Source organism: Chrysochloris asiatica, unplaced genomic scaffold, assembly GCF_000296735.1.
Source record: "Chrysochloris asiatica unplaced genomic scaffold, ChrAsi1.0 scaffold00109, whole genome shotgun sequence".
Taxonomy (NCBI): Eukaryota; Metazoa; Chordata; class Mammalia; order Afrosoricida; family Chrysochloridae; genus Chrysochloris; species Chrysochloris asiatica.
In genome coordinates, this window is record NW_006408627.1 from 6,430,870 (window position 1) to 6,454,386 (window position 23,517).

Here is a 23,517-nt window from a genome sequence, read left to right on the forward strand (position 1 = left end):
GCACATAACAACAACAACAACACTACCAGACCTCCAGAGCTCCACATTATAGGTGTTTGTTAAGTACCAACCCCATGTCAAAGTACCAAATTCTGTCTTATCTGGTGCTGATAATAATAGGAATACCACAAATGGGTGGCTTTAACATATTTTAACCTATTTGTTTTCTCTCAGAGTAGGAGGCTTGAAGTCCAAATTCAGGGTGCTGACTCTAGGGGAAAGTTTTTTCTGTGTCTGTTCTGGAAGAAGGTCCTGTGTCTTTGCCCTTCGCCCCTGCACTTCATGTAACCTGAAGGATCTCTCTTCCCCACCTCTGCCTGCCCACTTGCTTTTTTTCAACCTCTTTCATATTGAAAAAGAGGTTGGCTCAAAAGTCACCTTGTACTAATCCTGTTCATTAACGTAATAATGACAAACCATTCCCAAATGGCATTATAACTACAGGCATAGAAGTTGGGATTCATAACACATGTTGGAGGTGGAGGGCGGGCGGAGAGGAACACAATTCAGTCCATACAGTATTATATCAGTTTTCGAAAATAGAACTATGTTTTCTTTTGTTTAATAAATTTTCATATTAGTTTCAAAATTTGGTTTAAGAATGTAATTTCTCCCTAAAATATTGTAATATAGGCATCTGCTTATCAATTTTCATGTTAGATTAGAAGCTGGAGTCTGTGCGGATCATGTGTCTGGTTGGATATGTATTTTCCATTTATGTGCACTAACAGTCAGGAAGAAGTGCCAGAAAAGTACCGCGTTTGATTTGAATCTAATTGTCAAATAAGCAAAATCTCTGTTGTCATTCTGAAATGACTTATCCTTTCTTAAGAGAAAGTTTTGTAGTCAGAACATTAAAGCTACTCAGTTTTAGCCTAATATATTGGAGAGGCAATTGGGCTCTTCAAATGAATGAATAAGCAGTTTATTACCAGGAAAGTTTTTGTTCTTATTTTATATTGTTTCCATAGCAAGTAGGTTATCAAGAGGAGTTCACATTAATAGTACAGAATATTTTTTCTGTTTACGGCTTATAGTTAACTTAGTAACTGTAAAGTGTTTTTCTGTATTCCTTTTTTTCCATGGTTATTTAACCTGTGAATTCACAAAAGTAATTAATTGATGGGCACTTTTGGTGTGAATCAAACTAATTTATAGACTGTTGCTTTAAATTTAAATTTTTGAATGTTTTTTAACTACATCAAGGACTAAATAGATAAAAAAAATTGTACTTTAACCAATTTGACAAACGTTGATACATTATATTGTAGAGGTAAAGCTACTATTTAGTTCATGATGATTGACTATAGAAATAAGTATATTGTTCTTAAATATTATGTAATTCAAATACAAATAAGTTCTCTGAGAATTTATATAATCATAATTGTTGTTGTTGTTAAGTGCTGTTGAGTTGGTTCTGACCCATAATGACCCTGTATAGGGTTTCCAAGGAGCAGTTGGTGACCTTGAACTGTAGACCTTACAGTTCAAATGGCTTTGCAGTCTGGTGCACAATACAACCTCGATATATAAGGACTCCAAACGCCAAGTCTTTTTTTCCATCCAGAATATGACAACCTTTATTTCTACTCTGTGCATATTTACATAGACGAGCAAATGTTCCAGATCTTTATAATGAGTTGTAATGCATTATTTGAGCTATCTATTTGGAAGTTAAATGAGCGTACTGGACATTATATTAGGTCAAACCATTTTATAGATAATTGGTGTCCTATTAAACTGGATAGTATCTATGTTTAAACCAAATTGTTTACCTTTCATGAATGTAAAACAATGCTATTCACAAAAATAATTTCAGTATGCTAGACTTTATTAGAAAAGAGACATTATAGTATGAAAGGTCAGCACACACACCATCTCTTTCCCTTACCATCACCACCTTCCCATTTCATTTCTGATCCTCCATTTTGAAAATGGTCACCACTTTTCATTGTCAGTAGTAGATTACACTCCAGTTTATTTTCTAACAATTCTGTGCGTACATGATAGATTCTTATCATTCCAGGAAGAAGCTCTACTTCTGATGTACTAGACATACACAAGTCTCCATTCTCTCATCAGACCTTTCTTAACAAAGGGCTTAGTAAATCTATGGGATTTCTGTCCATCAGAGACAGACAAGAGGAGAAAGAGTTTTTCAAGGACATTTCATCAGATAATAATTCTGGACATGAAGATTCTGAAAATACCTGCTCCCCTTACCAGTTTAAAACTAGTACAGACAAAAAAGTTACTTCAAGCACTGATGGACTTCCCAAGAAGAAGATTTGGGCTTCATCCATGGACTTGCTTTGCACAACTGACAGAGATTCCTTTTCTGGAGAGACTGGCAGATACCGACACTATCTCCCCGAGGCAGTAACAACAAGGACTTCAACTGCTCCTAGAAAAAAGGAGGCAAGATACTCAGATGGAAGCATAGCTTTGGATATCTTTGGTCCTCAGAAAATGGATTCAATGTACTACACGCGAGAACTGCCCACCTCCTCAGCAATATCAAGTGCTTTGGACCGAATCCGTGAGAGACAGAAGAAACTTCAGGTTCTGAGAAAAGCCATGAATGTGGAAGGTTAGTAATTGTGTGTGTGTGTGACAGAGTTCACAGTCACGAGAACCCTATGAAGCAGTTCTACTCTGCACATGTGTGGTCACCATGAGTCCGAATCGACTCAGCAGGCAGCTAACAACAACAGAGAGCAAATTGTGGCTAATAAAGCACAAAGAAGTTCTCAACTATAAATTTCTCAAGGACAAGAACGTGTTTTCTGTTTCCTTTGAATCCTTCCCAACACCGTCTATCATGTACTGCCTAATGTTGTTGTTAAGTGCCGTCGAGTCGGTTCCGATTCATAGCAACCCTGCTAGGGTTTCCAAGGAGCAACTGATGAGTTTGAACCATCGACCTTGCAGTTCAAACCGACCTTGTGGTCCAGTGCTTATCCTACATCGTCACACCAGGACTGATGGGAGGCTTCACTAAATGACTGACTCACAGAAATAAACAGTTTGGTAGAGTAGTGTGGTTCTGTTGCAGTGGTTCCCAAAGTATAGTTTCAACAAATTTGGGGACATTATTTGTTTGATCTGGAATAAAGTTTTAAATCTATATTTTTAAGACGATAATATATGAACTTATATGAAGAGTTTATATTATGAAGAGTTATATATATGAAGAGTTTGTATTAGTTAAGGCCATTTAATAGCTATGTGACCATTACTGTCGCAGTTGGGATCGATCTCTCCAACCCTCAGCTACTCCATCTGTAAAATGAGCTTAATAGAAGTACATTGCTTATGTAATGAATGTAAAGTGACTAATAAGTTGAGTTATTAGTATGAGGAATATAGAAATGTTTATAAATGAGGCATTATTATTTCTTCGTGGCAAAGCTCCGTTTCAAAAATACCTGATTTACACACAAAACACAATATATTGAATGGAATGTGAAATTAATCTTCTAAAAAGATACAGATACTGATTGCCTCTTACAGATAACTGACTGCGTCTTACAGATAGATGCAAGAGAAAACAAAAGCAGGAAGAATTTTTAAGTTAATTTTGTTTTTATTTTGTTATGGTGGTTTGGGTGAAAGTTTACAGAGCAAATTAGTTTTCCATTCAACAATTTATACACATTTTATGTGGTAACATTGGTTGCAATTCCCTCAGTGTAAAATTCTTTCCACTTCCTCCCTGGGTTCCATTTCCATTTGTCCTTCTTTGCTGCTACTTCCTGCCTTCTGAGGTTGGTTTCTGTGATACTCACATAATAGGTCTGTCTGTTGTTTGACTCAAAGGTGGTCCTCCAGGTGTAGGTTCTGTTCCAGGTTTGAAGAGGGTCTGAGGGCTGCGGTCTCAGGAGTTCCACCTGTCTGGTCTTTTTTATAATTTTGAATTTTATGCTGTATTTTATGCACTGTCTGGCAGCGAGTTGGGCCGCTAACCTCAATGTCAGCAGTTCGAAACTGCCAGCTGTTCCTCAGGAGAAAGAAGAAGTTTTCTGGGCCAGTAAAATTTATTGCCTCAGAGACCCTATGTAGGATTGCTCTGAGTCCAAACCAACCCTACAGCACATAAACCACTCTCTCCTAGAACTTGTATTGTGATGCTGATCAGTGGGTAACAGCAGCTAGGCTCTTTCTAGCTCTTCCTTTCTCAGGGTAGTTTGCATAGGGTTTTTTTTTTAGACTTATAAAATGAGGCTTTCTGCTCCCTTAAAGATTTACAGCCTCGAAAACCATATATGGGGTCGATATGAGTCGGAACTGACTCCAGGCCACTTCACCACCACCACCATAAAATGAGCATTAGCCAAATTATGTCATAAATTGTAAATAATCCTGTTATCTTCTCAGAAAGTGTGTGTGTGTGTTTCAAGGAAATGAAAATAGACCAATCTGTTTTCAAATAAACATATACACCTACAAAGAAAGATCATGTATAATCTTAGTAAAGCTTTATTTTCTGAAATTAATAACTCATTATAAAACATAATTTCCAGATTCAGAATTTTGGGATTTGTTAAAGGAGATATAAGGAAAGGAAAGCTTTCTTTATTAAAAGTGTGTTTGGTATAAGTTGGTTTTTGTTCTGAAACATTTCTGTCCTATTGAAGAGTTTTTGAAGGCTTGTGCTCCCACATGAACCTTAATTGTATATTTCACAATCAAACTAAAGCAAAAACACCTGAAAATGTTGGTTTACTGTGGAAATACTTGCACCGCCTTAAGTAAACCTCCATTATTATGTAGTAACTTGGAGGTAGTAATAAACTATGTTTACTTTAGATTAAAAGCGTTATTGGGAAACAAGTGTTTGAGATTTGGAATTCAAAAGCAGTCATTCTTATTAAGCTGTCTAGTTGGGTTACTTGCTGATTTTGTGGTATGCTGTCTTTACTCGTCAGTTTGTCGTACTGTGGGGCTTGTGAGTTGCTGAGATTCTGGAAGCTGTATCACAGGTATTTTAAACATCAGTAGGGTCACCCATGGTGGACAGGTTTCAGATGAGCTTCCAGCGGAAGCCAGACTAGAAAGAAGGAGTGATGAAAACCTTACGTATAGCAGAGAAACACTGTCAGATTCTCAAGTGTGGCAACAATTGTGAGGTTGGCCCAGGACTAGGCAGTGTTTCATTCTATTGTACATAGGGTCGCTATGAGTTGGTACCAACTCCGATGGCACCTAACAACAACAACATCTTTTCCCAAAGGTAAAGTAATTTAAACTGTGCAAACAAAAGTGTAGATTGCTAATATAAACATTTTAGCTAGCAAACCAAGAAGACAAATAAATAGAAAATAAATGTAAATCTCATTTATCTCACTTATTTCTCACTAAGAGGAGCACCACAATTCTTTTTGTGAGTGCTAAATAAAACAGAAGTGGATTTTTCCTACTGGATATTACTTATTGTATGCATTTCTTTAAAAAATATTTGCATTTTAAAGCATTTTAAAATATGAAGGATGCTCTGTACACTTTTTATAGTCTTAAAAATTTGTCAACTGCCACTGGCTATCAGTAATTATTCAACTAGATGGGGTTTAAGAGCATTGTTACCTAAGCATACTCTTGGGAAAGTGCCCAAAGTCACAAAACTAGTAAAGAGTAGAGTTGTCATCATAATTAGATTTCCCAAGGTCTAGTCTAAGGATTTTCCACTACATGTAACTTAAAAAAAAATTTTTTTTTAAGTTTAAAGATGTGTTTCAGTATTCATTAACATAATATAACCATATGAAGAAAAGAAATAGCAAATTTTCAGTTTGTGCTATTGGAGATATGAGTAAGGTTAGTGAATTCATAGGAAAAACAGTTGTCTCATTAATTATCTGTAATATAAGTAGACATTTCCTTACCTTATACCTTGTCTTCTTAAAGGAACCTTTACCTGAGTCATCTCCACAGCCTCTCCTCAGCTGACTGTATCTATCAGCAATTTAGCACAGGGGAAGTCCACCAGACTCTATAAAATCATGGCAATTGGAACTGGAATAAACTCTGGATGCCATCTAAACCAAACAGCTAGTTCTCTGGAGTCCAGAAAAGTAGAATAGTTTGCCAAAGAAGCTACATAATTCATAACAGAGTTGTATTTATGTTCCAGCTCTCACGTGTCCCAGAGTGAGACTGTTTTCCACTCTTGTGATTCTGATTTCAAGCAGAGAACAGATACATTCTTTATATCTTTGGGAATATTTTTTTTACTACATGGGAAGTTGGACATTCATTCATCCACATAGCAAGCTTCTTATGTCTCTTAACAACACAGTAATAGCACAGTGGCTCCATTAAGCACTGGTCTGCAAACCACAAGGAGTGTGGTTCCAGCCCGTCAGCCACTCTGTAGGAAAAGAAAGACCAGGCTTTCTGCTTCCACGATGATTTAAAAAGCTTCGGAAACCCAATTCAGGATTGCAGAATTGGAACCGACTTCACAGCACTTAACAACAACAATAAAAATGCTATAATTTTTAATACAAAAGAAAGGATCAAAAATAGTCACTTTCAGTTCTTCTTGCAGTAAACCACAAGGAAAGAGTTTACAATGGTTTTCCATTGTGTCACATTATTGTGACAGTTAGACAAGGTTTTCCACCACTTGTTTTCCACCACTTGTCTGTCAGTGTGCCATACTGGGGTGGCTTGCATGTTGCTGTGATTCTAGATGCTGTGCCACAGGTGGGTCACCCGTTGTGGACAGGCTTCAGCTGAGCTTCCAGACAAAGACAGACTTGGAAGAAGGAGAGATGGAATACCTTGAGATATTTAATCACTGAAACCTTGTGAATAGTAGTGGAACATTGTCAGATAGCACCAGAATATTAAATAATGAGACATGATAAAGAGCACCAGACTATTAGCAGATAACTGCTGTAAGATGAGCCCCTCAGGATGGAAGTCACTCAAAATACAACTGAGAAAGAGTTGCCTCCTCAAAGTGGAGTTGACCATGATGATGCAAATGGAATAAAGCCTTCGGGACCTTCATTTGCTGATGAGGCACAACTCAAAATGAAGACAAACAGTTGTTCATATCCATTAATAATCGGACCATGGAATGTATGAAGTATGAACCTGAGAATATTGGTATTTGTCAAAAATGAAATCGAACACATAAACATCAATATCCTAGGCATTAGTGAAATGAAATAGACTTGGTATTAGCCATTTTGAATCTGACAATCACATGGTACTATGCTGGGAATGACAAAATTAAGAATGGCATAGCATTCGTCATGAAAAAGAACCTATCAAGATCTGTCATGAAGTACAGTGCTGTCTGTGATAGATTAATATCCATATACCTCCAAGGAAGACTAGGTAATACAACTATTATTCAGATTTACACACTAACCACTAAAGGCAGTGATGATGAAATTCAGGATTTCTACCAACTTCTTCAGTCTGGAATTGATGAATCATGCAATCAAGATGTATTGATAATTACTGGTGATTAGAATGCAGAGGTTAGAAACAAACAGGAAGAATCACTAGTTAGAAAATATGGCCTTGGTGATAAAAATGATGCTGGAGATCTGCATGATAGACTTTTCCAAGACCAATGACTTCTTCACTGCAAGTACCATTTTTAAGCAAGACAAAAGATGATTCATACACATGGACCTCACCAGATGGAATAAACAGAAATCAAATTGAATACATCTGTGGAAAGAAATGATAGAAAAGCTGCATATCATCAGTGCAAGCAAGGCAGGCTTTCACTGATGATATGTGCAAGTCAGGCTGAAGAAAATTGAGTCCACAAGAGCCGAAATACGACCTTGAAAAGATCCCACCTGGACATAGAATTCATCTGAAGAACATTAGACACTAAAGGCCAGAGACAGAGGAATTGTGGGATGACATCAAGATCATCATACAGGAAGAAAGCATAAGGTCATTAATACAAGAAAGAAGGAAAAAACAAAATCACTCTGAAACTTGCTCCCTCTCCAGCATAGAGATGCTAAAGCAAGTGAAAGAATTGAGGAGGTAAAAGAGCTAAATAGAAATTTTCAAAGATCAGCTTGAGAAGAAAAAGTAAAATATAACATAATATGCAAAGGCCTGGAGTCAGAAAACCAAAAGGGAATAACACACTCAGAATTTCTCAAGCTGACGGAACTGAAGAAAAAATTCAAGCTTTAACTTGAGTTAACTTGAAATATTGACGGATTCCCTTCACAAAATATTGAATGATGCAGAAAGCATCAATAGAAGGCAATAGAAGGTGGAAGGAATGCACAGAGTCACTGTATCAAAAAGAAATGCCCCCCCAAAACAAACAAATAAACAGAAGAATAGAAGCAAATATTGTTGAATGATGATGCACGGAGGATATTGTAATCATTGCAATGAAACGATGGTGTAAAGCTGATATTCGCCCATGTAAACCATCACTCAGTTCACAAGAAAAACTTGAAAAAAAAAAAAAAAATGTGCAGGGGAGGATAGAGTGAGTCCCTACTGAATAGTTTTTGTCTTGTCTAGACAGGTCTGTCTGGTGAAAGGAGATGGGGGTAGGATTCTTGTGATTCAATTGTGAGTAATTGTTTTCATGACTAATTGCGACTGTCACAACTGTAAAGGTAGAGGTTTTGTAATAAAAATGGAGTAATCTTACAGTCCAAAAGCCAGAGGACCCTAGGACCATCAAGGGAGAAGAGCACAAGTGGAATGCGGGACCCGACCCAGAGAAGCAGCAACACCAGAGATGGAGGCAGAGATGAGGACATGGAAAAAAGGAGCAGTTAAGGACTCTGGACTAATGGAAAGAGAGGTATTGGGTGCTGGCGGCCAGGAGGCAGGCTTGCAGAATGTGCCATTTGGTTGTTTAAATGACTGTATATTCCTGAGTGTTTTTGTGTCCTTCCCTCCGCCCCCCAAAAATAAAATAAATAGAGGGAATGGAAGCAAATACTGTTGAATGATGATGCACAGAGGAGATTGTGATCATTGCAATGAAACAATGGTGTAAAGCCCATGGCCTTCCATGTAAACTATGACTCAGTTCACAATAAAAACTTAAAAAAAAGAAAAAGAAATGGTTAATGTTCAACCATTTCAAGAGGTAGTATATGATCATGAGCCTATGATACTGAAAGAAGAAATCCAAGGAGCATTAAAGACATTGGCAGAGAACAAGGTGGCGGGAATTGATTGAATACAAATTGAATTATTTCAACAACTGATGCAGCACTAGAGGTACTCTTCTCTGCCAAGAAATTTGGAAAACAATTATCTGGCCAACTGACTGGACAAGGTTCATATTTGTGCCCATCTCAAAGAGAGGTGACCCAACAGAATGTAGAAATCATTAGACAGTATTAATTAATATTGCATGCAAGTCAAATGTTGCTTATGATAATACAAAAGCGACTGCAACCGTCACTGACAGAGAACTTCCAGATGTTCAAGCCAGATTCAGAAGAGGACGTGGAACAAGGGATGTTATTGCTGACATCAGATGGATCTTGACTCAAAGTAGACAGTACTAGAAAGATTTTTACCTGTTATTTATTGAGTACACAAAGGCTTTTGATTGTGTGAAGCATGACAAGCTATGGACAACATTGTGAAGTATAAATATTCTATACCACTTAATTGTACTCCTGAAGAACCTATACATAGACCAAGAGGCAGTTGTTCAAACAGAACAAGGGAACACCTAATGGTTTCAAATTAGGAAAGGTGTGCACTAGGGTTGTATTCTTTCATCATACATATTCAATCTGTACACTGAGCATGTAATCCAAGAAGCTGGATTATATGAAGAAAAACGTGGCACCAGTATTGTAGGAAGACTCATTAACAACCTGCAATATGCAGATGATACATCCCTGCTTGCTGAAAGCCAAAAGGACTTAAATACTTATTGATGAAGATCAAAGACCACAGCCTTAGGTATGGGTTGCACCTCAATGTAAAGAAAACAAAAATCCTCACCACTGGAACAATAAACATCCATATAAAAAATGGAGAAAAAATTGAAGTTGTCAGAAACTTCATTTTACTCCATCAGCCATCAATCTTCAAGAAATCAAACGACATATTGCATTAGGCAGATATGCTTCACAAGACCTCTTTAAAGTGTTGAAGAGCAACCGTGTCACTTTGAGGACTAAGGTAAGATCCACTAGAACCAAGCCATGGTATTTTCAGTAGCCTCATATTAGCGTAGTGGTTACGAATTGGGCTGCAAACCTTAAGGTCAGCAGTTCGAAACTACCAGCTGCTCCACGGGAGAAAGATAAGACTTTCTGCTCTCGTAAAGATTTACAGCCTTGGAAATCCTGTATAGGGTCGCTATGGGTCAGAACCGACTCAACGGCACATAACCACAACAACATATGCATTTGAAAGTTGAACAGTGAATAAGGAAGACCATAGAAGAATTGATGTATCTGAGTTATGGTGCTGATGTATCTCAGATGAAGGAGAATATTAAAAGTACCATGGACTGCTAAAAGAACAAGCCCATCTTTTTTTTTTTTTTTTTTAATGTTTTGTTGTGAATTATGTGATAGTTTACATGGGAGAACTTTAGTTTTACATTCATTCTATCGCATATCGTCTCTCATTGCCATGGTTACAGTCCCCTCCATGCAATCCTTCCCCCCATATCCCCCAGGTCTTCAGCACAGAACAAGCCCATCTTTGTTGGAAGAAGTACAGCCAGAATGTTCCTTGGAAGCCAGGATGGCCAGACTTCATCTCTTATACTTTGGAAATATCTTCAGGAGGGATCAGTCACTGCAGACAGATCCCATGTTTGTTAAAAGTGGAGGGTTGGATGAAAAGAGGAAGACCCGCAACGATGTGTATTGGCACAGTGACAGCATCCGTGGGCTCAAATGTATCAAGGATTTTGAGGTTGGCACAGGACCAGGCAGTGATTTTTTTTTCTATTGTTCATATGGGTCACTATGAGTTGGTACTGACTGGATGCATGGCACCTAACAACAACAGACAAGGATTTAGTGGTGTTCTACTGTAGTGGGATGTTGAAGCTGCAGTTGACAAGACATGACAATCAATGATCAAGCTCCAGTTGTTTTGATAATAAAATGTGAAAGATAGGAACAAAAAGATCTGAGAAAGAAATGATAAGTTTGAAAATTATAAGCGTAAGATTACAACTGTGAATTTTAAGTTAGCACAACCTTTCATATGTTGTTGTTATTGTTAAGTGCCACTGAGTCAGTTCCAATTCATAGTGACCTTGGATAGGGTTTCCAAGGAGCAGCTGGTGGGTCGAACAGTCTCTCTTAAGGTTTGTAGTCCAGTGCTGAACCTATGGCCCCACACCAGAACTTATTAAGTGCTGTCAAGTCAGTGCCAACTTATAATTACCTTGTATATGGTTTCCGAGGCTTTAAGTCTTCTGGGGAGCAGAAAGCCACTGTGCTCCCAAAATAAATAAAACATAAAGCAGTAGGGTAGAGGCAGGAAGATGCCTAACTTAGATTTCTCTTGTGGAAACAAGTTTTCGTTTTGGAAAAAACACTGTTTTTTGTTTTTTCAATTCTTTTTTTTTTTTTTACCCATCAGAATCGGACTGTTTGTTCTACTCATTTCTTTCTTCCTCGTTCTTAGTGTCTTCTTGTTCACCTCTCTCTACTCCACCACAAGATCTGAGACGTTGTCTGCTTTCTAATAGGTTCGTCTGACAAATTCACTCTTTCTTGTGATATAATTACCATACACTCCCTACCCATTGGCTTGTGGGTTGGCAGAAGATTCCTGATTATGAGGGATTGACTGAGAGCCAGTACTGTGAGTAGAGTATGAACAGTACTCCCACACCCTGGGTGGGGATCCTAAATGCATTTTGCTTCCAACAGTTGAAACTCTTCTTCATTCTACACAATGCTAGTTGGAAAAGTATGAAACTAAATGCTGCAAAACTAAATTCTACAGAAATGTAATCTTTCTTTCTGTCTTTTTTAAAGAGCTTTAAGTCAATCCACTTTACTCATAATGAATAGATTGCTTCTGTCTTTCTCATGCTGTGACCTCTGTTTCTACCTAATTTTGCTGTCCTCTGACTGCCCTGTGAATACAGAGTTGTGTTGGGTAACTAGAATCTGTAAACATTCAAGTATGTGTGAGCCTTTCCTCATTCCTGAGCCACCGTCATGTTTCCCCACCATGAGAAAACAATGTAAAAGTGTGTACATTTTATATGTTGTTGTTAAGTGCTGTGGAGTCAGTTCCAACTCATCAGAACGCTGGATAGGGTTTCCAACGAGAGGTTGGTGAGTTTGAACCATCAACTTTTCAGTTAAAACTGACCTTTTCGTCCAGTGCTTCTCTTACAGCATGACACCAGAACTCCATACATTTTATAGGTATGATTTTTAAAAAACAAGGGGATGAATTAATAAATGTTATATTCACTACTCAGAATTTTAGTATACTCAGTGGTCCCATTCCAGATGTGTGATACAACAATAGTCTCTGGGGGGAGTTATACGTAAAATGAGGAGAAGCTGCACCTCCTTTTGATTTGTTTATAAGAGTAAAATTACATATTTGTCAGTTACAACCTGAAGAGCCAACAACAAATGAAATCAATTTACTATAAAACTCTGTACTGTTGGAGGAAGTTTTAGAGAGGGATTCTAGGGTTGTTTTTACAGTAGTGTAGCCAACCTGACGCAAGTCTAGGCCCAGTTATGTTGCTATGACATTATGCAGGAGCACCCTAAAGGGTATTAGAGACTGCTGATTGTGTTTACTCCGCACAAATATTATGTCTATAGATTGATCTGCAGCTCTCAGAGCATCCTCCATTTATCTTTTCACATTTATATACATTTAGACTTGCAAAAACTCTGTTATCCTGGTTTAAAATTTTTATTGATCACACCATCAAGGGATTTTAGAACATACTCTGTTCATTACAGCAGGGTATACTATAGAATATATTGGTCCCTAGTGAATGAAATGGGTACATAAAAGATAAATTGTCTAATCTCCAGAAACTAGTCCCTTAAAAAAAATGTAGTGTGGAAAGCTAAAAACAGGGAATAATGTAGTTAAAGAATACCCAGAGGAAGGGAATGTAGAGTTCAAGAAAAAAATAAAAACAGATAAAAATAAACCTAACTGAAAAATAAATAAATAAATAAATAAACCTAACTGAAACCCTCAAACAATATCAACCCCTACCCTTAACACTAATGCTTGTTGTTGTTGTGGTTGTTGTTGTTAGGTGTTACTGAGTCAGCACCAATTCATAGTGACCCTGTGTGCTCATAGTGAAACACTGCCCACTCCCACGCCAACCTCACAATCTTTGCCAAGCCTGAGCCCATTGCTGCTGCCACTGTACTAAACCATCTCGTTGGGGTCTTCCTCTTTTCTCTGACCCTCCACTTTACCACACATGATGTTCATCTCCAAGGACAGTTCCCACCTGATAATAAATCTGATAAGAGACGAAGTCTGTCCATCCTGGCTTCCTAGGAGCGTTCTGGCTTTACTTCTTCCAACACTAACCGTAGTCCTAACCATACCCAAACACTACAAGAAGGTCTAGGCCTAACCTCTACCTAGCTCTTGACCTAGCCCTAACAACAACAACAACAACAAAAGGCAGCACAGGGAAAACACATAATATATGAATACATGTTATTTCTTTTGTTTTTTCTGCTTTATTTGTTTGAAAATTAAAGTATCTTATTTAAAATGTCTTATTTGTTTGGGACCCATATTCTAGAAAATTCATTACTGAAAATGGGTTCTAGATCCGAGTTATAAAAGTAATCACTTCATGAAGCTCTCTTTGAAATTTGTATCTGTAATTTGAGTCAAGTATTAAAGGTTAAAAAAAAGTCCAAGATAATAGTAGTTATTTGATTCCTGTTGTTAAAATTGCTGAGTTTCACTTTCTGCATATTGTAACTTGTCTAAGCATGTCACTTGGAGTTTTTAGATTATAATTTGTGAAGATTAGAGATTGAAATATTTTATCTGATATAAACCTTATTTAAACCCGGGATTTTCTGTGTACGTTTTTAGAAAATGATCACATGCCACAATTTTATGTGTTCAAAGCATTAAATGCATTAACTGATGGTGGAAATTATGACTCATTATTGTCAAGAATTTATGAGAAAACAGTCCAGCTTCTTAAAAAGCTGATTTTTATTGTTACCACATGAATGGAGTCAATACAGTAGTATAGGAATGAATTTTGTTCAGAGGGTCAGATTACAGTTAAATGATAATAAAATACTTGTAAGATTTTTATACCTTATGTTCTGACACACCCCAGAAAATAGTATGACTTATGACCAAATAGTAATGAAAATTAAAGGATAACTTCACTTTTCAGAGTATTTATGATCATAGAAAGGAGTTCTGGTGGCACAAGTGGGCTAAGTTTTGGGCTGCTAACGTAAAGTTCGGTGGTTTGAACCCACCAACCATTCTGCAGGAGAAACATGAGGCAGCCTACATCTGTAAAAATGGACAGCTTCAGCAACTCTAGTGACAGTTCTACTCTGTCCTACAGAGTCACTATGAGTCAGAATTTACTTGACAGGTTAGGAGGTTAGGTTTGGTTTGGTATACAGTCACAGGATCTCTGTAACTAGACTTTTGTCCACTCATAAGCCATTCTTCTTTAGTCTATAAGTCTTTTCAGTTCTCACAGATACCCAACTAAATGAAAATATACACACAGATGTTTGTGTGTTGATGTACGAATATTCACACATAACCTGATTTCCTGCTGCTTTTTTGATGGCATGTGTTCAGGCTTAGTTTACCTTATTTGTTGTTCTTCAGTCATTACTATTTTAGCTCTAAGACCCATTCCTAAAACTTCATTTTCTCACATGAAAACTAACTGTTCATTGTAAGTCAGAGAGAAGAAAATTGTCTAGTGAAATGACGAATAAGCATGACCCTAAAAGGACCCTAGTATACTTATGTGTACCTTATAAGCTTGATTTAAATATTTACTTTTTGAGAAAATAAATTTGCCAATCAACAAATTATATGTTGAGTTTAATTTTATCCTGTAACAGACAAATAGGTCAGTTGTGTAATTGTTATGAGGAATGCTTAAAGTTTTGCTTGTGCAATCATGATATTAAATAAAGGTGGCCACATATGCATTTTATAAAATCTGTGTTTTTGTTGTTGTTGTTAAGTGCCATCGAGTCGGTTCCAACCTATAGCAACCCTGTACAGGGTTTCCGAGGGTGTAAATCTTTACGGGAATAGAAAGCCTCATCTTTCTCCCGCGGAGCGGCTGGTAGTTTCAAACCGCTGACCTTAAGGTTCGCAGCCCGATTCGTAACCACTATGCTACCAAATCTGTGTTTAGTTGTTCTTAATTAGTCTAGTACACATGATTCAAGAATTTTGATAGCCAGAAAACTATACCATATCCTATATGTGTATGTATACTTAGGAATATCTCATTGGTTTTAAAACATAGCTCATTAATTTCTAGCTAAAATAACAACTGCCAGGTTTTATTGGTACTGGGAAATGGCTATAGAAAGATTCATGATATTTTTTTATTCTGTGTCTGTTTTCATTATAAAAAGCTGGACATGTTCTTTGTAACTGTGTGTGTGTGTTTGTGTGCATGTGTTTTAAATCACTAGTAAGTACCATATTCCTAAGAGCTGAACCAAATCTGAAGTGACTAGGATGGTACATTTGAACACAGATAGAAACGTATTTGTGCTGTCCGGGTCCACCAAAGAATAAAGTAGTTAGTACTGTTTGGATACATCACTGAAAATCAGCTTTTATCTTTCTTCTGCAAAGCAGAACAGGAGACAGTTATTGTTTATCTTACCTACTGGATACCTTATGTAGGTCGTGGAAAACGTGCCTCTCCACACCTACCAGTGCAAACCACTCTTGGTAAAGGATGTGTCAATTTACAATAATTCTTCTAAAGATTAAATGCATTACTTTCATTAAGAAATGGAAAGCCCATGCTTGCAAGTACTAACCTTTCTTGTAAGCATGAATGAAAGTACATTTTGACCAATACATTCAGTCTGACTACGTATATCTGCCATACCATTGACTCGCAAAAAAACACATCTAACAACATTTTAAAAGATATATTGTAGCATACAGATGATCACAAAAAAAGATCCCTGCTACAATCGTTAACATAACTCCTACCACCATCTTAACCTCAGTCTTGGAAAACATATACACACACACTATCTCCGTTTTACTGAGTTTTCCAGGTTGAGTTTCTAGACCACCAGTGCTCTCTTATTATACACCAAGCAGACATGATAAAGAATTCCCCCTACCCCAAGGAATGGTACTGAGAACATCTGTAGACCGATAGCTCATCAATGAGGAGTCTCTGAGTAGTGCAAATAGTTAAGTGCTCCACTGCTATCAGAAACTGTCGTTCAGACCTATGCAGAGGCACCTCAGAAGACAGGCTTGGAAGCCATCTGTTCCCAAAATGTCACAGTTTGAAGACCCTCTGGAGCAGTCCTACTCTGTAGACATGGGTCACCATGAGGAGCAATTCATCGTCAAGAGGAAGGGGATTTGTTGTATTTTTAAGAAGGATTAGTTAAATTGCATGTATATATAAAATGGAACCTGAGACTAGAAAAAGTTTACAAATTTAATCAAAGTAAACTGAAGAAAAAGGAAACAAAATATAGCTACAAGAGAGAAAGGAACTATGTAGAGAGGAAGTAATACAAGAACAGTTATAAAGCACCACCAAAGAGTGAAATTTTGAATTTAAGTGTATCTACAGTCTTATATCCTCTTTGAAGACATAGCCCTGAAACACTATATTCTCTTTTGTCCTTACATTTATTAATATGGGGTGTGAAATTGTTATTGCATGGAATAACATTAAGTGACTGAAAGTTCTCTCCGCAGTTTACTCAATAGGCTTATGATAACTTCCTACTTTCCTTTTTAAGGTATTGAAAGCACACTGCCTCCATAAAATTTGAGCCCTATTCTTAGTTTTGTTGGTTTTACTAGCCTATATGTTTGTTGCAAGGCCAGGTTTGTAATTTGGTTATGTTTCCCTGGGAAAGGCTCGCAAAAATACAGCTTGCGGTTTTATAACAATAAAGCAGAGAGTGCTTTGGTGCCTCTTGAAATACCAATTCTTTCTAAGTAGTCCTTTAATTTGAGATTAATGTACTGAGTTCATTAAATTTAAAGTGATACTAAATAACGCTATTGCTTGAAGCTATGTACAACCCTTTCAAATTCTATGAATATAAGCCAGAGGATTTAATAAAAATTATTATTTTATCATGAGACTTTCCTATGATGTTGTTTTTAAATGCCTTTGAGTCTGTTCTGACTCATAGAGACCCCGTATAGGGTTTCCAAGGAGCAACTGGTGGGTTTGAATCACCAACCTGTGGTTTGTAGTCCAGTGCTTATCCTACAGCAACACACCAGGACACCTATGTTAGAATTTCTAGTTAAAAATTATTTACAAATGAAGAAACAAAAAATAGTGGTAAAGACTTTGTTTTTCAAATCCAAAGGTCTCGGAATTATACAGTATCATTTACATATGAGCCTGTTCTGGTGAATACTGTTGTAGGAGCACTTCACTTTTCCATCAAGTCTGTGGCTACTCATCCTTCTATTCCCATCTATTTGGAGCTTTGTCTCAGCATTGAGTTCCAATTGTCTCAACCCATCACCCCCAAACTACGTTCCCCAATCTTGTTCCCATGGTACATTTAGCTAGTTCAGTCATTAATTTGTTCGTATTTATTTTTAAAGTCACACTTAAACACCTCCTAGCACAGGGAGTAATCCATCGTATGACTGCACTTTCCACACGTTAACAGACACGTAAAAGCAACCCCTCACCCACCTTAATCATCTGCTGCAATACATAAGCCGTGTTACTCTTCAGTTCTCTATTTCCCATGGTCTACTTTCTCTAGTGCCAACAAAAAGCCGCAAAACCGTTCTGATTGGTTCTGCTAAAATTCATGCATTCCAGCCTAATCCAAACCCTCGTGGCCACATAAAGCTTTATGTGGTTTTTGCTGCTCTTCACATTCCTTATCGTGGCATTTCCAGAGTTTCTTTACTTTTCTCAAGCTCCGAGCCCCACCTTTGCCTCCATCCTTCAGGTGTCCAGGAGGTGATTCACGTTGCATTAACAGGAGTAATTTTCTGATGTGAGTTATGTTTGTTGGGATTCCTTCTGTACTCACCCTTTCCATCTTCCATCACTTCTTTCTCTTGAAAAGGAAAGCTGCTGCTGTTTTGCCAATTTGACCATTCCATGTGTGGTTTTTTTTTCCCGTCATCATATTTTTCCATCAGTTTCACTGGTGGTCACTGCTATCCCTTGCAACTTCAGTCTCCCCTGTTCAACAAGCTCATTATCCACTGCTTTAAAATCGTCCTCAGACACTCCATAATGCCAAAAAGATACTGTTAGGTGTCTTCGTCTCCTCCCACCCCCCACTCCCCCCCCACTTTTTTTTTTTTTTTCCTTTCTAAAAAACCTTCCAACTCTTTGAAAGCATTACTCTTTAAAAATATTGCTCATTTTCTGAGCATGTACTATTTAGTTCTTTTTTAACTCTCTGTTTTGGCATCTGGTCTGTCTACATGATGAAAATTATTTTCTAAAGGCCATCAATGAGACCTTTAAAGCAACAACTGTATCCACTGATTCATTTAGTCATTCGTTTTCACGCAGAACATATTTATTTGGTGCTTATTATACATGAATTAGGAGTCCTGGTGTGGTGTTTTAGAATCAGCACTGGACTGCTAACCACAAGGTTGGTGGTTCAAACCTTTCAGTGGCTCCCTGAAAACCCTAACAGGGTCACTCTGAGTCAGTCAAAACTGACTCGACAGCACTTAACAATTTGCTAGAGTCTAGTGTTATGCTTTAAAAAGATACAATCCTTTCAGTCAGAAAGTTTATATTTTAGGTATGGAGACAAACAAGTGAGTAAGCTCTGTTATATAGTTAAAGAGTTATAAGGAGCTCTGGATAAGGCACTATGAATATAAGAGAAGCAGTGCTGAATTCAGCCTTTAGGTGATCATGAAAGCTTTTGTGAAGAGAGGTTTTGCTTAAAAGAAAATGAATCCATGTTCAGGTTAAGAAGAGAGGGACAACATTCTGAGCATTTCTTTCAGAAAGACACTTAAATTTCTATATGCTTTTGGTTATCTGTAAGTTTAACAAGCATACAGTAGAGAAATTAAGGAACTAGACAGAGATGAACCCATGGAGCAGGCTTTTTACCTGGATTGGCTTTCTATTTAAAAAAAAAATTTTTTTTAATCTAGGACTTCAAAATGTGAAGAAACACTGCTATTAGGATAGTCAGTGACCAGCGTTTGAAAGGCTGTGAATACTAAGCTAAAAAGGTTTCTAATTGTATGTGAAGACTCTAGTTAAGAAGTACAGTGACATGCTTCAGTGGTCATTTCAGTTCAAAGCTTGCTCTCTGTACTGGGTGCTTTATTAAGAGGCCCAGCCCTGGGGAGAAGGGGAAGCTGGGAAACTCTGCAGTAGTCTAGGCATGAGATACTGGTGAGCCATCCTAGCAACAGTGTGGTGCATGAAGAAGAGAGGACAGATCAGAACTAGTTAGAAGGTAGATTTCAGACTGCAGTCCACACTTGGTTCCTGGGGCCATTCTGCTCTGTCTTGTAGGATTCATATGACTTGGAATCATCTTGAGTCCGTTTTTTTTGTTTGTTTGTTTTGATAGCACCCAGAGCCCTGGTAGCATAGTGAGTTACGAGTTGGGCTGTTAACCAAAAGATCAGCTGTTCTGATCTACCAGCACTTTCATGGGAGATAGATGAGATTTTCTGCTCCTGTAAAGGAGCTCTGGTAGCGTAGTGGTTATGAATCGGGCTGCGAACCTTAAGGTCAACAGTTTGAAACTACCAGCCACTCCACAGGAGGAAGATGAGGTTTTCTGCTCCCGTAAAGATTTACAGCCTTGGAAACCCTGTACAGAGTCGCTATGGGTCGGAACCGACTCGACGGCACAAAACAACAACAACAAAGATTTGCAGCCTCAGAAATCCTGTACAGGGTTGCTATGAGTTGAAACTGACTCAAAGGCATATAACCACCACCACAACCACCCTGTAATAGATGGGGTCACCAAGAGTCAGAATTGACTCAAGGGCAATGAGTTTCTTTTGGAGTCCTGGTGTAGCAATGGCTAACCGCAAGGCAGGTGGTTCAAACCTACCAACTGCTCCTTGGTAACCCTATAGAGGTCATTATGGGTCAGAACTAATTCGACAACAATACAGACAAGTAAGCATTCAAAAGCTAGCTGTTGATGATGCTTATCAGTATCCACTGTGGTGTAGATGTACCCCGAAAATCTTACCAAACACAGTTCTACTCTGACATATGATTTGAAGTCAACTCAATGGCAACTCGTTGTGTTCTAAGAGCTTTATTGTTATTAATTTATTTAATGTTCAAGCAACCCTCTAAGGAATGCACTTCATTTTTATTCCCACTTTGCAGATAAAGAAATAACACCAAAGTAGGTTATATTACTTTCCTAAGGTCCTACATCTAGCAAGTAATGAAGCTGAGATTCAAAATTAGGAAGTATGATTCAAGAGTCCATACTCTTAGCCAGATCCCAAAGTGCCTCAAAATTGAAATCATGTTTTTTATTGCAGTCTAGTGTTTGGCAGATTTAAAGCAATATATAGAATGTTCTTGTTTCGTAAGATTAGATGTGACAATTTATTTTTGTGGAACAGCCAATGAATTTGCTTTGTACTGTTTTTGTTTTAATCATTTTAGAACCAGTTCGAAGATATAAAACTTGCCACAATGATGTCTTTAGTACGTCCAGTGAAAGTCCATCTATAATTTCCTCGGAAACAGATTTCAGACAAGGTGAGGATCATCTGAAACAAACAGGATGCTGTTTTTGAGAAGCCACAATTGCTGTTGTGGTCTGAATTGTGTTGCAACATAAATAAGTTAGCAACAAAAATAAGTCTGTATATATTTTTTAAATTACTAAAAGCTACCAATGCTTTATTTTAACAGCATTGTTGTTGTTGTTGTTGTTGTTGTTGTTAAGTACCATAGAATCAGTTCCAACTCTTAGTGACCCCGAACACGGTTTCTGAGACTGTAAATCTTTACAGGCACAGAAAGCCTCATCTTTCTCCCACAGAATGTCTGGTAGTTTTGAACTGCCAACATTGAGGTTTGCAGCCCGATTCATAGCCACTACGCTACTAGAGCAGGAACATAAAATCAGTGTCGTCCAACAACTTTATCATTATTTTTATCATAGAAAAAATAATCCATTGTCCTTAAAAATGATGATGATTTAGATCAAAAGAGTTTAATAACATAACTATAATTTGGTTATACAAATACGATTTATAAAAATGATCTCTACTAAAAGCATAAGTTTTAAACAAGATTACTTCATGTTTCTATTGCCTATGTCATTATTCCATTTTCATTCACAATCAGTGAGAAGAAGTGAAGCTTCAAAGAGATTTGAATCCAGTAGTGATCTCCCAGGGGTAGATGAAATCCCAAACCAAGGCCAATCACAAAGACCAAGGTATGTAATATGAAAAAGTAGTAAAAACATATTTCTAGTGGCAGGTTTATTAGATTCAAGGAGAATTTTATTTTTATTACTCTCTTTCTTCATGTTCTCCATCTTTCTCCTAGCTATCCTTCACTTTAAGATCTCACAAATTAATTCAGGTATGCAAAAGAGATTTTCATAGTTGGGTTTCTAGATACAGGTAGTCCCTGGGTGTTACGAACATCCAATTTATGTACAACCCATAATTATGAACTAACATCCATAAAGCTTGCTATATTCAAAGTTCAACGTACATAGGGGCAAGAGGTAGAGTGCAGCTTTGTCTAGCCCATTGCATGCCTGGCCTGGGTCTCCACCTGGAGGACATGCTAGCAGGTTGGTCCCTGGGGAACCAAGGAATGCAAACATTTGATCCAGAGTTAAAAGTCTGAACTGGACTGCTGAGGCTGTCATGTACAAGGATTCTCGGACCAAGTGAAAGGGAAGCAGAACCATGGTGCCGGCAATTAAATTTAAAAAAAAAAAAAATCATAGAACCAAAAAATGATGTTCTGTAAGCACTTTTATTTCTGTACTCTCTTTTTGTTTCAACCCTTAACTTATTAATAAAAGTGTCTTGAAAAACAAAAAGTCAAGGTACATAACTCTGGCTTGATAGTTTGGAATAACAAATAGGAACTACTTTGTGACACACATTAAAACATTATTGTAATTATTGCTGTACTGTGGTAAGCATGTTTTCATGTATGTGGAATTGTTTCTTCAATGTTTTATATGCATAAAAGATACACTGAATATTATGTACTAAGACTAACACTTGACTAACTGAGGTTAGGTATCAACTGTGTGCAAACTCGACTTAAAGACGTATTTAGAAATGGAACTTATTCATAATCTGGGGACTTCCTATATTAGAATATTTCAATATCTGGATTGGCTCTGGTTATTTTAGTTTGTACTTCATTTTTTAAATTGCCAACTTGAATATAAAATTGCTTATTAATAGAAAGGTAAAGGCATGACATTAAAAATCTCCATGAAGATAGATAGGTTGCTTTTTAAGAGGGCAGTACTTCTTTCAGAAAATTACAACACAGCCTCAACCAACAGACTTTTAATAATCATTTTTTGTTGAATGAGTAATGAATAGGTATTACTAACTAACCTGTTTTTCTTAAAGTTAATCATTCACTAAATCTCAAAAAGAAGTTGTCTTTTATTTTTATTTTGTTTTTTAATGTTTTTATTGTAAACTATGTGATAGTTTACATGGGAGAATATTACCTTTACATTTATCCTATCGTATATTGTTACATTGCCTTGGTTACAATCCCTTCCATACGTCATCAACCAACCAAATGGTACACCCCACAAACCTGTCCCCTGGTCGTCGGCACACAGCCCCTCTCCCTCTCTGGGTCTAGAGTCCCCAGCCGCTCCATCTCCCCGCATCATCGTCTCTGCCTCCATCTCTGGCGTCACTGCTTTTCTGGGTAGGGTCCCGCTCCCTCTGCTCCTAGACAGCAAAGTTAATCATTCCCCTCCTTGCTACAAAACATCTACCTTTACATTTCCAACCCTCACAATCAGTCCTGATAACAGTTATTCACTATTGTATCACAAGAGACCTATCCGCATTTCATTTCATCAGCCCCACCTAGACAGATTGGATACTACTCAGTGGAGATTTTACCTTCCTCCACACCCTCTAGTTCTAGGTTCCCTCTTGAAAGCTTGTAAGCCAATCACTTTGTCTTTGTAGCCCCCCCATTTTGGGTAGCCAATGTCCAAGTTGCCCATCCCTGCCTACACTGTGTATGGAGGAGGTGGGAACGATCCTTGCTGTAAAGATTTGTTCCCTCTTTTGAACTATTGCATCAATAGGTGTAGGTCAAGTTCATCAAAGTGT

The 23,517-nt window shown here is 37.5% G+C and overlaps 1 protein-coding gene across 1 annotated transcript in view; it reads left to right on the forward strand.

Moving 5' to 3' along the window:
* Positions 1–23,517, forward strand: part of PTPN13 (protein tyrosine phosphatase, non-receptor type 13 (APO-1/CD95 (Fas)-associated phosphatase)) — a 254,452-nt gene that overhangs the window by 98,116 nt on the left and 132,819 nt on the right. The window contains exons 7-9 of the mRNA XM_006867768.1: positions 2,027–2,590; positions 20,834–20,929; positions 21,524–21,617. Coding sequence (XP_006867830.1) covers positions 2,027–2,590; positions 20,834–20,929; positions 21,524–21,617 — 754 coding nt within the window. The remainder of the gene's footprint in view (positions 1–2,026; positions 2,591–20,833; positions 20,930–21,523; positions 21,618–23,517) is intronic.